Raw genomic sequence first — 13,932 nt, 5'->3', positions numbered from 1 at the left:
CCACCTCAGGCGAAACAGTCTCAGACTCTGGGTTTGGGCTGGACCAGAGAGAAGTGACTCTTTGACCCCTGCACCTTCTGTCACACCCCCGATCCCGTGCCTTCCAGCCTCGCCCCCACTCTGTGCGCCTGGTCCCTGACCCTCTCCTAGCCTTACCCCTGCTCCATCCCCAGGTTGGTCCGGGAGGTGACAGGGGTGAACGTGAACATGCGCGTGGGAATTCACAGCGGGCGAGTACACTGCGGTGTCCTTGGTCTCAGGAAGTGGCAGTTCGACGTCTGGTCTAATGACGTCACGCTGGCCAACCACATGGAAGCTGGAGGCAAGGCAGGGTGAGTGAGGGTCCAGACTTAACTTCCCCAGCCCACCCCCATCTGGGGGTCTGGGGGTCTGGGGGTCTGCCCATCCTGGGGTGGGCAGGATGGGGTAACTTGCAACTCTGGGTTGGCAGAATTTAAGTAAAAATTCCGCTCCTTAACAAATGACTTGCTTCACACCAGGGCAAGTTGTAGGGACCATCCTCTCAACCTTTGCCCAGAACTTCACCCAGAAGATATTTGCATAAAACAGGGCCACTTGTTGTGCGATGGGATAGGTGGAGTAGAGTTCTGGAGGCCGGAGGAACCATGGGTAATTTCAGAGTAGCCAGGACAGAAAGGAAGTGGGACATGGGTTGGCCTGGATGGCTGAGCAGGATTCTGACAGGTGAGGAAGATGAGGTGGGGAGAGAGCCAGTCCGAGGGACTGAGGTGAGGACAGGCACAGGTATAGGAAACATGGTGTTTCCAAGGAATGGAAGTAGAGCCGGTGACCTATTAGGGACCTGCAGGAGAAACAGTGCCTGTAATAAAAGGACCTCTGTGTGTGGTTGGGGGATCTGGGCCCAGGCCTCTTCTCAGCTGGGGCCACTGCCAGCTTCAGAGCAGGTTAGCAAAGTTTGTGGGACCGAGGCTGTGTCCTCCTCATGAGCCAGTGATGTCTTCCGCTATGACAATGCTACAACTTAAGTGGGATATGATATGCTCAGGGTGGACACGAGCTCGGAAGGGGCCTCCTGGAGCCACCGTGACGATGACAGTGGAGGGATACAGCACACTGAGATCGAGGTCGGGATCTAGGCTGGGGTTACCGTTTGAGCCAAAGTGCTGGGCTCTGGGATCTGATCTGTGACAGAGTCGGTCACAGAGTGATTCTGCGTGGGGGCTAGATGTCTGAAGTCACGTTCTCTGTCCTCCTCTCCCCGCGTCCCTCCCCACCTGCAGGCGTATCCACATCACCAAGGCCACACTCAACTACCTGAATGGGGACTACGAGGTGGAGCCGGGCTGTGGGGGCGAGCGCAACGCCTACCTTAAGGAGCACAGTATCGAGACCTTCCTCATCCTGCGCTGTACCCAGAAGCGGGTGGGCCGGGGAGGGGGCTGAGGGCTGGGGGGCCAGGGTGGGGCGGAGAGAACCCGGGGGGGGGGGGCGGGGGCTGTGGGGACTTGTTCTTCTAGGGAGGATTGTTTCACAGCATCCCCTCCCTTCTCTTCTCGCTCTCTCCTTGAGTCCGGGCATGAACTCCTCACGCACTGTGGTTCCTGTGTCGGGGAAGCTCGTGAGCATTACAGAGGGCTTGCAAAGGCCAACAGCAAAGCAACAGTGTTTTAATTTTGCCTCCCGTTGCAGAAATGCAACAGGCCTCAAATCAGTTAGCCAAAGCACAGCCGCAGGCCAGGCATGGAAATGAAACAGCAGGGACTCTGTCCACCATCTACTCTCTGTCCAACCATTGGTTTCGTGTCCATCCTGCTCCTTGTCTGTTGCCTGGACCAGGTGGATATTGGGCCATTTTCTGCCTCTATGTGTCCTGACTGTCTCTGCCCTCTGTCCCGACACATCTTCGTTTCTCTGGAGGATCTCCATCCTTTCCAGGGTTTCACCTTCTAGTCCCTTTCGCCTCCCTCCCTTTGTCCCAGCCCACACTTGCCCAAATATAAAACTGAATTATTAGCAGACTTCGGCGTTCTATTTTTAATAGTGTCATGTTCCATGTTCTTAATTTTTAAAAAGCGAACAAAGAGAACATTTTCTATTTCTCCCTAGATTAAAAAACCTTTTACCAATGAATCTTTCCATTGAATTGACCTATTGGTCAGTGACCTTTCGTAGAGAGAAGTTTCCCTCTTTCTTTTGTAAGAAGTTAAATGAAAGATAAAACTAAGCTGGGAGAAAAGTCCAGAGAAATTCTTGGGTGACCCCAAAGGTACATTTGGGGGCTCCTTGGGGGCATGTCCACCCTGACAAGGACACCACCGGGGGGGCACCTCTTTTCCCAGAGCAGGACAGGAGCTGCGTCGGGTCCCCCATAGAACACAGAGAAGGATGGGAGGATTTTTGAACATTTGCTCGCTCTTTGATTAGAGTATAAGTGAACTGACTTCCTCCCGGCCCCTCCACACCCTCCCCTCTGTCAGGGTGACAAGGTCTTCAGCCCCAGCTTCCTGCCCCGCTCAGGCTCAGGCCTCACCTGCTACTCTGGGTTCCCTGGGTCATGTTCTTCTGACAGGTGGTCCAGAAAGATGAAATGGAGACAGGGAGTGATACCTCATACCCCACCCCACCCCACCCGGAGCCGTGTCAGCTGTGTCCCTGGTCCGACGGACTCCCTTCCAGGCTCAGAGAGGGAGCTGAGGGGAAGGCTGCCTCTGGTCTCCCCAGGGCCTCTCCAACCATCCGCCTGGAGCCCATTCGGATGGGTGGATGAGCAGACAGAGATCGTGGCTGGCATATGGGGAGACGGCTGAGGCCCCACTTGTGTATTGTACAACGTATGTTGGCCTTTGCCTCTCAGGCTCTAGTGATCCGAACCTCCAGAAGCTGCCTCTCCGGTAGAACATGCCTGTTTGGGATAAGTCGAGTGGAGACTAGAATCCTTGGTTTCCTCTCTCTTCCTCTCTTCCTCTCTTGGACCCAGGCTCTGCCCACTCCCTGAGAATTCCGTGCCAATGACAGTCTCCCCCACACCCCTTTGCTTTCTCACGAGACCAGCCTCCCACCTAGGCCAGCCAGGGCTACCCTGGGGAGTGGGAAGGCATTTAGGAGACTTTCTACACTGAGCTCCGGGATCCCAGACTAGGCTCCAGCTGTGCACCAAAGGAAAGGCCACCTTCCTTAATTCCTACGTGGCCAGGCACCCAGGAGGGATGAGAAACGCCCCACTCGGGTTCACCTGGTAGGCTCTGCCCACAGGCTGATGTTGTCTGTTTTACTTTCGCAGAAAGAAGAAAAGGCCATGATTGCCAAGATGAATCGCCAGAGAACCAACTCCATCGGGCACAACCCACCCCACTGGGGGGCCGAGCGTCCCTTCTACAACCACCTGGGGGGCAACCAGGTGTCCAAGGAGATGAAGCGGATGGTAAGTACAGGTGGGGCAGCGTGCGGGCTGAAACTGCTCCGGCGCTGGGGCCTTCCATGGGTGTGAGGACTGGGCCAAGCCCCTCAGGTTGCCTGACAGAACCTCGGAGAGTCACAGAAGCAACACTGGGCTATTACCCAGAGCGCCTGCCTTCTGGCCCTGGGTTCTCTCTGTGAGTCCCAAAGGCTGGAAGCAGACCCCGAGTCCAGGCAGAGCCTTCAGTCCTCCCATGACACCATCTGGTGGGGCAGCAACTCCTCAGACGTCCTTCCAGCACCTTCCACCTTTCCCAGGCAGCTGAAACACATCCTCGGGCTCAGAAACCATCTCAGTACTTTCTGGCAAGCACCAGGCGATGGTCCCCTTAGCCCTCTGTGCTGAGAAGTACCCATGCTAACCGCAGGTGTCTGGGGTGGGGCAGGCAGATTGGATGGGCAGAGGCCATGGTAAGGATGCTACGTCCCTTTTAAGTGACCCTGCCTGCCTGGAGGGACAGACAGCCCCGGCCCTCCCTGAGTACACCAGGGGCCGCCTAATTTGGGATGTACTGTCTGGGTTCTGCCAGGGATGACAGAAATAATTCAGAGGGTGGGACGAAGAAGAAGAGGGATGACAGATCAGGTAAGGGTACAGCAGCAGTGTTTTCTTTCTGTTCCTCTGAGAGCTTGGCTTCCACATCCACGTGCGCTCCTTAGCTCTAGGGCAGCCTGGTTCCCAGGCAGGAGGTGCCCACACTGGGGAGAGGGGTGAGTGAAGCCGGAGGGTGCAGGGAGCTGTGTGTGTGTCTGGGGGGCACTTTGCTCCCTCGGAGCCCGAGTACTGGAACAAGATGGGGCATGCTGGCACTGCGATCACAAATTTGGGGTCTGTGGGTTTGACCACATTTTAGCTATAGCAATAGGGACTGCAGGTAAATTCTATGAAAATCCCGCAGAGGCAGCAGACTGAGCCAGGGACAGGCTGGGGACCCGGCCACTCTGCTCCTTGCTAGCTGGCAACTAACAGATGACAAGGGTTTAAGGAAAACCTATAGGATCAAAAAATGAATTGAGTCAAGACCTTCGTTTCAATTTTTGATGGTAAAGAAGCAACTCATAGGACACCAAGTTTATGAGGGGGCAGAGTGGAGGAAGGGTGCCTGCCTTCCTCCAGGGCTTTGAATTTGGACTTCTACAGATCTCCAGCCACCTCTTCCCCTCCTGGGGGGCGGGGGGGGCCTCCCCAAAGCAAAGAGCAATTGGTGATTCCTCTCTCTGTTCTCGCCCCAGCCCTTTCATAATCTCCTGTGGACCGTGTATCCGTGTGACCAGGACCAGAGAGGGGTTGGGCAGAGGTAGGGGGCGGAAATCACAGAGAGCCTGGGGCAGAGAGGGAGGCTGTCGTTCAGGGGGCAGGGAAGGGGGAACAGGAAGATAGGAGGGAGAGGACAGAGGAGAGAAGGAGACTGTGGGAGCGGGGAGTGGAAGAGCCACAAGCAGGCAGGAAAGGCACCCGGTGGGCTTTCTCTTTTTAGAGTCGTGGGGAAGCTTTTTTCCTGGTGATATTTGGTGTAAGTGCAGTCTTTAGTTCTTTCAGAGTCTCAAAGGAGGCAGCTGGGAGTGTGAGCACTGGTTTAGCAGACACATTAATCATTGTTAAGACCAGGAGCCTTGGAAGAGAAGGGGTGTCGTGGCGGAGACGGGCTACAGGATTTCTCCGTGGTGTTGGCTGCCTCGCCAGCAGGGAGGGACAGGAAAGTGTGTGGACAAAGAGTGCTGGGAACACCTCTGCCGCAGCCTTTGGGAGAAGAGACTCCCCGGCCCTCATCCTGGCTGGGCAGAGTCACCAGAGGCCAGCGTCGAAGGACACGCGCCACGCCCCCTCCATGCAGTCAGAATGTCCAGGCTGAGGATGGCGTGGTTCCAGAAGCTGCCTGGCACACCGTCAGCATTTGGTGGTACGCTTGCCTGAGATCTTTGAGAAGGATACACAGAGGAAGAGCTTCTCCCCTGACTTCGGCCAGTGACCGGGGTGGGGGTTAGATTAAGCATGACTGGGAGTGCTAAGAAAGGTACCAACTCGTAGGCATCAGTTAACGTCTTTAAATTTTGTTCCAACTTGGACTCAGCTTTTAAAGTGTAGTGGCGAGCTGCTCTGGTTTGTGCTTAGGCCTGTCTCCCTAAGGGTACTGAGGAATAAGAAGGTTGACAGCAAGGGCCCAGAGGGGCCTCTGCTCATCTAGCCAGGGAGGCCCTCCGTTCTCCGGGGGGCAGTGGGCAGGGCCGGAGTGCTCAGGGAAGATACAGCTCGCCTGCCCGGCGGGCAAATCAGAGCCTGCGCTTCCCCGTGGGTGAGCGGAGGGGCCACAGCCCCTGCTCCTGCTTTTAGGCCCAAAGGGACAGGAATTGGGAATGAAACAGAATCAGAGCTGCTCCCCGGAAGTGGTGTGTTACAAACTACAGGAACCTGTCTGGGGGCCCTCCTAGCCGGGTGGAGGACTGCTGTCCCGGAACTAGTAAGCAGGCTGGGGAACTTGAACGCCGTCTACTGGACTGGGTTACTTTTTTTTTCTTAAAATTTTATTTATGTATTAGAGAAATTATGAGCAGGGGGAGGGGTAGAGGGAGAGGGAGATGCAGACTCCCTGCTGAATGTGGGCCTGACATGGAGCTCGATTCCAGGACCCTGGGTGAATGACCTGAGCCGAAAGCAGATGCTTAACTGAATGAGCCACCCAGGCATCCCTGGACTGTGTTCTTAATGACCGTCTGCCATGGTCAGTCTGCCAACACACCAGCCCAGTGCTCAGCTCTCCACACTAACAAGGCACACGGAGCAGACCTGCTCCCCACCCCCAGCCCCAGCAGATGACCAAAAGAGCATAGGAGAAAGTCAGAAACAGGTGTGTTAAAAAGTCTCAGGTCTACTTCTGAGCAGCAGAAGCCGTTGTCCTTGGTCCCAGAGTAAAGTCATGGCCGGCCCCTGTGATGGAATTCAGGGCCAGCCCCCCCACCGTATTCTGTGGAGAGCTGGCTGTCTGGCTTCCCTTAAGCTCATGCCTGACGGATCCTGGGAGCACCCAGCACAGGCCTGCCCCCCGGTGGAGCACTCACGTGAGCCCCACCCCCCCAACTCCTCCAGCCGAGGCTGGGGTGGTGTCATGGGCCAGGTCTTGTGGCCTGGGCCTGATGATGGTAGGAGGGCAAGAAGAAGGCCTGGCTGGTCCAGGGAGGACCACTGCCAGGCAGCCTGGGAGGAGCTCAGAGTCCAAGGTCAGGCACTTGGATTTGCCATTAGAGGCTGCCGAGGCCCTCGGAAGCCCTCCCCTCGGGGACAGAATGGAGACACCGGGGCAGTGTGGGCCCCAATCTCTTTTAGCATCTGGCAGCTCTGGTTCATGGAGAGCAACATAAATCCTGATTTTTGCATTTTCAAAACATGTCTGCGGTGTTTTAGGATTTGGGTTCACCTGGCACTTGCTGACCCCTGTGTTTACCCAGCAATAAGCTCCACACTGGGCCGCTAGAAACCACAGGTAGCCTTCTGTCCTTGTCCTGGCAACCTGAGCCTTATCTGAAACGGCCCTGAGGCTGTTTGCTGATGCCTCCGCCTCCTAGATTCTATGCCCTTCCCATTTCAGGGAACCCACCCTCCATTCTGCCACACCTGGTCACACCCTGAGACACATTTTCATGGACGGCATAGATTAACTGTAAATAGGGCTTTGAGGTTGGCAACCAGTAAGGGACTGTCACACTCAACCCTGCCCAGGGTACGTGAGCAGTAGTCACTCCTGTGGCAGGCAGGTTTCTCACCCCCCGGGTGCCCACCCAGTTCTGGCCTTGGAAGAACACACTTGTTCTCAGATACCGTGAAGGCTGCTGCAGGTCACTGGCGTTTAACTCTCTTAAGCTCACATATGGGGGAACTTTGTGTGCTCAGTGGGGGTGGGGGGTGTGCACACATGTGGGAACTGATCACGCAGTGATTTCTCTTGTTCCAAGCTTATTTCAAGCAGAATTGAGAGGGACATACCCTGCCTGGGTCCAGGAAGAAGGGGAGATTGGGGAATTGGGTGTGGTGATAGGATTTGCTTAGACACCTGGGTTTTACTAGTGGATGACATGAAATTGCAGTGCCGGCCTCCTGCAGTGTCTAGCACAGCTCCTGTCCCATAGGAAGACCCTGGCTGTATTCGCTGAAGGAAGGAAGAAAAATCTCCTGAGTGACAGGCCTCCCTCAGGGTAGGCTCCTTGGTGAGCTAGACTGCCTTCCCACAGTCCCTTCTGGAAGCGTCCTCTCTGTTCTCATACACCTTTCCTTCCCTCTCTATCCCTCTCTTTTAGGGCTTCGAAGACCCCAAGGACAAGTGAGTAATATGCCTTTCTTTATTCCTGCTCTCTTGGCCTGAGGGATAGCCCCAAGTTTGCCTTATAGTTCATTTGCCCCGTGCTGTGTGGGCAGTGCGCCCTCACGGTCTTGGCTGAGAGTGACTGGAGCCCCTGCTGCTGACAGAGGCTGGGCACGAGGGCCGCCCGTGTGTCCTCACCCCACAGACGTGTGCACACACAACTACAGACATGCATACTCTGTTCATGGCTGTGCACGCACACACAACACACACACACACACACAGGAACCGCAGCTCTCAGGAAAATGCAGACCCAGCACATTGGTCACTGGCCCTGGTTACATCCTAGTGCCCTGAGGGAATGTCTTCTATCTCTTCTACTTCCCCGCTCTGGGGCGCTAGCTACCCCACTGACGACTGGGTGTCACCTTGAGGAATAAGGCTTTTTGTGCAGCAGCCTGATCATGAAACCCGCTTCCCAGAGGGTGTCTGGGATGACAGTGCAGCTGGGCAGTGAAGAGCAGAGACTGTCACCTGTGGGGAAAAGCAATTAGACCTTCTATGATAAGTCATATTATTATTACACTACAATAATGTATCAATAGTTCAGAAAAGCCTATTGTCAGCGAGGCCCTTCAGCCAGAGGGTCAGACATGGGCAGTTTTCTGTGCACGTGTGCAGTTAAGAGGGGGCACTTGGCCTTCAGGCCATCCTGGTCTCAGTCCCAGAGTCCCCGCCCCTTATTAGGACTTTTCTGATGGGCCTGGGTCCAGGGCGCCGGGTGGGCCCTCTAGCGGCGCCCCCTGGTGGTCAGCCTGTCCTGCATCTGCTCCTCTTGCTCCCCAGGAATGCCCAAGAAAGTGCAAACCCTGAGGATGAAGTGGACGAGTTTCTGGGCCGCGCCATTGACGCCAGGAGCATCGACAGGCTGCGGTCTGAGCATGTCCGCAAGTTCCTCTTGACCTTCAGGGAGCCTGACTTAGAGAAGAAGGTAGGGCACCCTGGGTGGGAAGGAGGCCCTGGGCAGGACCAGGACTAGGGGAACGAGGACAGGACGACAGTTCCCTATTGTCCCCGTCACCATAGAAAGTGCCCTTTCTTGTCAGTGTCGCCTGTTCCAATGCCACAGTGCTCAGGAGATGGAGATTTTGGGGAGACATTTCGCGGTCAGCAGGGCTAAGTCGTAACTTCCTCATGGCTCCGTTTTCTGACCTTCTTCAGAGGGCATAGTGAGGGTTAAACAAGTCTATATGTGTAAAACACACAAAATCGTATCTGCCACGGATGTTCAGTGATGTTAGTTGGTATTTATTTTATTTTTATTGCTGTTACCATTATGAACATCATCACCAGAGGACCTCCCTTCTGCCTTTGGCACACTGACAAAAAGTCAGAAGGAACAGTCAAGATCTCTCTGTCCCATCTCCTTAAGTTGTGACTGAGGGGTTGGGTGACTTGCTGTAGGCAACCAGTGAAGTCGTGACAGAGCCAGACCCAACCTTGGCCCTGTGAGGCCGACCTGTGAGCACACGCTGCTGGCCCTGGGGAACGGGACCCGAGCCGCGAGCGCCCTCTCTGGTGCCGTTGTGCCAGCACAGCCTCAGTGGGTGCAGCTGGCTGCTGTCGCAGGAGGAATTGGCCCCTGGGAGATGAGCTCTGTGATTTGCAGCAGGCCTCCTGTTGGCTTCTCTGCGAAGTGGCAGCTACACAGGTCCTGTTCCTGGGGCTCTTGCGAGGGTGTGCCGAGGACACCACAGACGGGCGCGTGTCCTAGCCGGTAGCTGGTGCTCCGTGATTGAAGCCAGGATCATTATGAAGGACTCTCACGGTGACCCGACCCGCAGAAAGTGTCCGGTTTGACACAGTCCAGCTGCTGCCCCACAGGCATTGCGTTAAACGTTGCTTCGGACGAGTTTCTTCAGCACAAGGGCTAGGGCAGTTTTCTCCCAGGTGTTGGGAGTGGGCTGCCCGCGTGTCTGGGCTGGGCGGGGCTGGAGCAGACCGGGCCCCCTCACCCTGCGCCCTCCTCTCAGTACTCCAAGCAGGTGGATGACCGATTCGGTGCCTACGTGGCCTGTGCCTCGCTTGTCTTCCTCTTCATCTGCTTTGTCCAAATCACCATCGTGCCCCAGTGAGTACTGTCCCTGGCTGCAGGGTTCTGAGGGTGGAAACAAGGGTCATGGAGGAGAGCAGGGAGGGGGTCAGGGGGTCGGGGGGTGGGCTTGTTCAGACAAGGAGAGCCTTCCGCTTGTGTCTTTGGAGGGACTGGGAAGCCGGGAGTCTGACTCCCCCGTGACAGGGTGGGAAGCCCTCCGGGCCTGCCTTGCTGCATGAGAGACTCCTTTTTGACACTTTATCCTTTATCATCTCGCCCCGTTGTCACCCACACCACGGTCGCCCTTAAATCACCCAAAGTATTTGCCAGGTTTGCTTCTGGGTGACCTTTGGTTTTTGCAAAAACGTTAACACATCTTCAAAAGATAAAGGTTTTCTGCTCCTCTGGGTATTTCAAAGAATGGATTTCTGGTTCTGATGGCTTTTCTCACAGATAAGCCAGAACACTTCCAAGGACTGGCTGTGTCCCTGAGGGAGGCCTGTGGCCCCTAGGGGACCACCCTGTTGTGGGCAGTGGGCTCTTGGAAATGAAGTCTTAGGTAAATCGTCACAGAGTCACATGGAGACAAGGAAGAGAATTGCTTGTGTTATCTCTGCATGTGTGTGTACACTGGTATGTGCATGTATGCACGTAGCTACATGTTTGTGACATTTTATTATGCAACATTGCAAACATACAGAAAAGCAAGGTAATTAATATCCTCAGCACCTACCCCCTGGATATAATTATTGATGATGTTTTACCATTGTTTCATCTGGTTTTTTTCTGAGTATTTAAATTTTAGATGAAAGGACATTTTCCCCCTAAAAGCCCTTACCATACACCTATTTTCAGGGCATTTTCCTTCTTCACCACAATGCCCCACACACCAAACAAAATTAACCCCAGTTCTGCAGTCATGTAACACCAAGTTCATGTTCACATATCCGAAGTCGTCTCCAACCAGCTCCTGCCCTGAGTTCCTCATAGCTGGGATCTACTCGAGATCCACTGGTTGTGTTTGGTTATGTCTCCTAAGTCCAGCCGAATCTAGGAGAGTCCCCTCACCCCAGCACCTTCTACTTTTCATTTTGAAATAATTGTAGACTTACAGAAGCGCTATAGAGACAGAGTCTCCAGACATCCTTCATCTAGTTTTCCCCAACACGGACACTTCTGTGACAGCAGCCCAGGGTCAATGGCGAGAGATGAACCCGGAATGACGCTATTATCTGACTGACCGTAATCTAATTGCGTTGCTGTTGCCCCTAGTGGCCTTTTTGTGTCCCAGCAGCTGGGTAGGATCCCACACTGCGTTTAGCTCTTCGTTCTCCACAGTCGCATCTAATCTGTGACGCTTCCTCAGCCTTTGCTTATTTTTTGTGGCCTTGGAGCTTCTAATGGGAGATGGTTGATTAATTTGTAGACTGTCTCCATGTGGGTTTGTCTGATGTGTTTTCACAGTTCGGTTGAGGTTATGCAGTTTGGGTGAGGATCCCACAGAAGCGCTATGTCCTCCTTAGTGCATGTTATCAGGAGGTACACAAGGCCTCCATACGTCTTTTATTTGTAATGAGACACTGTTGCAGGGATAGCCCTTACATGTGTGTCTGCTGGGACTCTGTCCGGACCCCACAGACACCAGCACCCAGCTCCACTCTGGTGGGTGCCGCTCATGCCCATTGCCACCCACGCTGAGCTGCTGCAGAGCTGGTGTGACTGTGGGTCCTTATTGACACAGGACCCCATTTTTTTCTATATGGAAATGGAGCTACAGGTATAAAGAAGCGACCCAGTCTTTCTGTCCCATTGCTGCTCCCGATAGCCCAGTTAGCCCAGGTCCCTGTAACCCTGCCTCTGTGCCACTCACTCTTTTGTTCCTGCAGTGTGGCTCATGGGCTGGGTTTCCCTTGGTCCCTGCTCTGCCTGCCGTGGCTTCCTTCCCTGCCAGCTACAGCTCCAAGCTGCCAAGGCGTTGATGGAAGTTTTGCTTCAGCAGTCCTCTCTCTACAGAAGCATTAAAAGCTACTTTAAAGATCTTTCTTTCCCTCTGAAGAGAGTTCTCTACCCTCATTCTATTTGTTTAAGGCATCTAAGTGCTGGCTTCTGGGGGAGCCTGGAACAAAGATGCCCTTTGAATGCCTCTCTAGAGGTATTCGCCTGCCTTGTCAAGCCCTCCGTTTGCCTTTAACCTGCTAATAGTGCCTGGCACCTCCGGGCCACTCTTGCTCCCTGCAAGGGAAAAGGGATTTCTGTGGCCTCCTGATATGACGGGGTGTACCTTAGCCAGCCCCTGCCCCAGGAGGGCCAGATGGAAAGGCACTGGCAGCTCTCCTGTCTGAGGATTCTGGCCCATGGTGAACAATAAGGTCACCTGTGATCCGCCTCTGCAGGGATGGGGTAGGAGGGTTCCTTGCATTTCCATGTTGAACTGGCAAGCTGACTAGGACTTGTCATGGGGCCTGGCAGGATACAGGGTTTAGGCACTCTGTCCCCCAAAAGGAAACATCACCGCTGTTTCTCAGAGTGTCTGCTTAGGCTGCTGACAAATGTGTGTTAAAAAGTGACGGTCGTCTATCCCGTTTTCAGCCTTCATGGTTACTTACCTAGCCCTCAGTAACTGCCTAGGGGGAATAACCAGGTGACTTTTAAAATGGGTCCTTCCAAGCCAAATGAAGTGAGTCTCTGGATGGCTAAGATTTAGGCAAAATATCGAGCAGGTGACACACTCGCTTCTCCATTCAGCCCCCTTCGGGCTTCTGTGCCGTGCAGGGAGATGACAAGAACAGGAGCCAGGTGATTGTGGAGGGGGTCCTGAGTCAGTGCACAGGGCTGTGTAAGCCCCTTTCTCAGTGAGGCAGGGGCCGGAAGAGACTGGGCAGTGGGTTCAGGGAGATGGAGCCATCTCTCCCGCCTTCCAGAGGCTTTCAGAGCCCCCAGAATTCCCCACCCCCTCTCTTTTTCCAGCTCCGTGTTCATGTTGAGTTTCTACCTGACCTGTTTCCTGCTGCTGACGTTGGTGGTATTTGTGTCCGTGATCTACTCCTGCGTGAAGGTGAGTCTGGCTGGCACCTGAGCCCTCTGTCGCCTTCTTCCCTCCCTTCCCGGCCCGCTGATAGGAGCTCCTCCCAGGAGCCCAGGAGTCGCATTTGGCGTCGGGGTGCATGATGCTGGGGCACCCCTCTGGCTTGGCATCGGCAGTGACATAGACCACAGGGAGTGCGTTATTCGTGGCGATCGTGGTGGTAGTTATTCTCATTTGCCTTTGTCAACCTTGGCGACAAGAAGGTCGTGCCACTGTCCCTCCTGTCCGTCTGCTTGGTGTCAGGACAAAGGCGTCTAGCACAAAGCAGTGGTCAGTAAATATTTGCTGGAAGAGTGAGTATGGAAGAGACCTCTCGCAACACCCTCTTCAGTGCCCCCCATGTGCCTGGAATTGGCCTTGGAGGGGACCATAGGGATGATGGCTTTTGAGCCAGTCATCAGAGAGATGAGGAGAGTGGCCCAGAGTGGTTCAGTGTTTCCGACAGAGCCACACAGTCAAGAACGTGGGCATGAGACCCTGTTCTCTGTTTTTCTCCCATATTTCCTCTTTCTCTTAGGCATGCTGTGCCCCCCTCACCCCCGTCCCAACGCTGTATCCTTCCTTCGGACCTGGCCACAAGCCATTCTGGTCTGTGGTGGAAGCCATTCATGTTCCCCTTTGCCCTGTCCACCAAGCCTTTCCCTCATTTCCTTCCCTAGTGATTGAAGACTTCCCTCACAGGGGCGCCTGGGTGGCTCAGTGGGTTAAGCCTCTGCCTTCGGCTCAGGTCATGATCTCGGGGTCCTGGGATCGAGCCCCGCATCGGGCTCTCTGCTCAGCAGTGAGCCTGCTTCCCCCTCTCTCTGCCTGCCTCTCTGCCTACTTGTGATCTCTCTCTCTCTCTCTGTGTCAAATAAAGAAATAAAATCTTAAAAAAAAAAAAAAGACTTCCCGCACAGGCCAGCCTAGTCCCAGAAAGTGCACGAGCCCTTCCAGCTTCTGTGGAAATCATTTCTCTGCTCCTCTTTGATGCTCACTTGGAGCCAAGCCCCAGGAAAAGTGGGGGGCCGTCTCCGCCA

General features: G+C 54.6%; 1 protein-coding gene across 2 annotated transcripts in view; it reads left to right on the top strand.

The window, feature by feature from the left end:
* The window catches only part of ADCY5 (adenylate cyclase 5), a 146,967-nt gene that overhangs the window by 104,935 nt on the left and 28,100 nt on the right, over positions 1–13,932 (top strand). Inside the window, exons 6-12 of one of the 2 annotated variants that reach the window (XM_032335217.1) lie at positions 174–332; positions 1,263–1,404; positions 3,263–3,403; positions 7,729–7,751; positions 8,580–8,724; positions 9,767–9,864; positions 12,796–12,883. In XM_032335217.1, coding sequence (XP_032191108.1) covers positions 174–332; positions 1,263–1,404; positions 3,263–3,403; positions 7,729–7,751; positions 8,580–8,724; positions 9,767–9,864; positions 12,796–12,883 — 796 coding nt within the window. The remainder of the gene's footprint in view (positions 1–173; positions 333–1,262; positions 1,405–3,262; positions 3,404–7,728; positions 7,752–8,579; positions 8,725–9,766; positions 9,865–12,795; positions 12,884–13,932) is intronic. The other variant, XM_032335227.1, reaches the window with a different exon arrangement.

This window comes from Mustela erminea, chromosome 1 (assembly GCF_009829155.1).
Source record: "Mustela erminea isolate mMusErm1 chromosome 1, mMusErm1.Pri, whole genome shotgun sequence".
In the NCBI taxonomy this organism is placed as follows: domain Eukaryota; kingdom Metazoa; phylum Chordata; class Mammalia; order Carnivora; family Mustelidae; genus Mustela; species Mustela erminea.
Note: the sequence above shows the minus strand (reverse complement) of the source record. Positions and strands in the feature narration are given on the sequence as shown.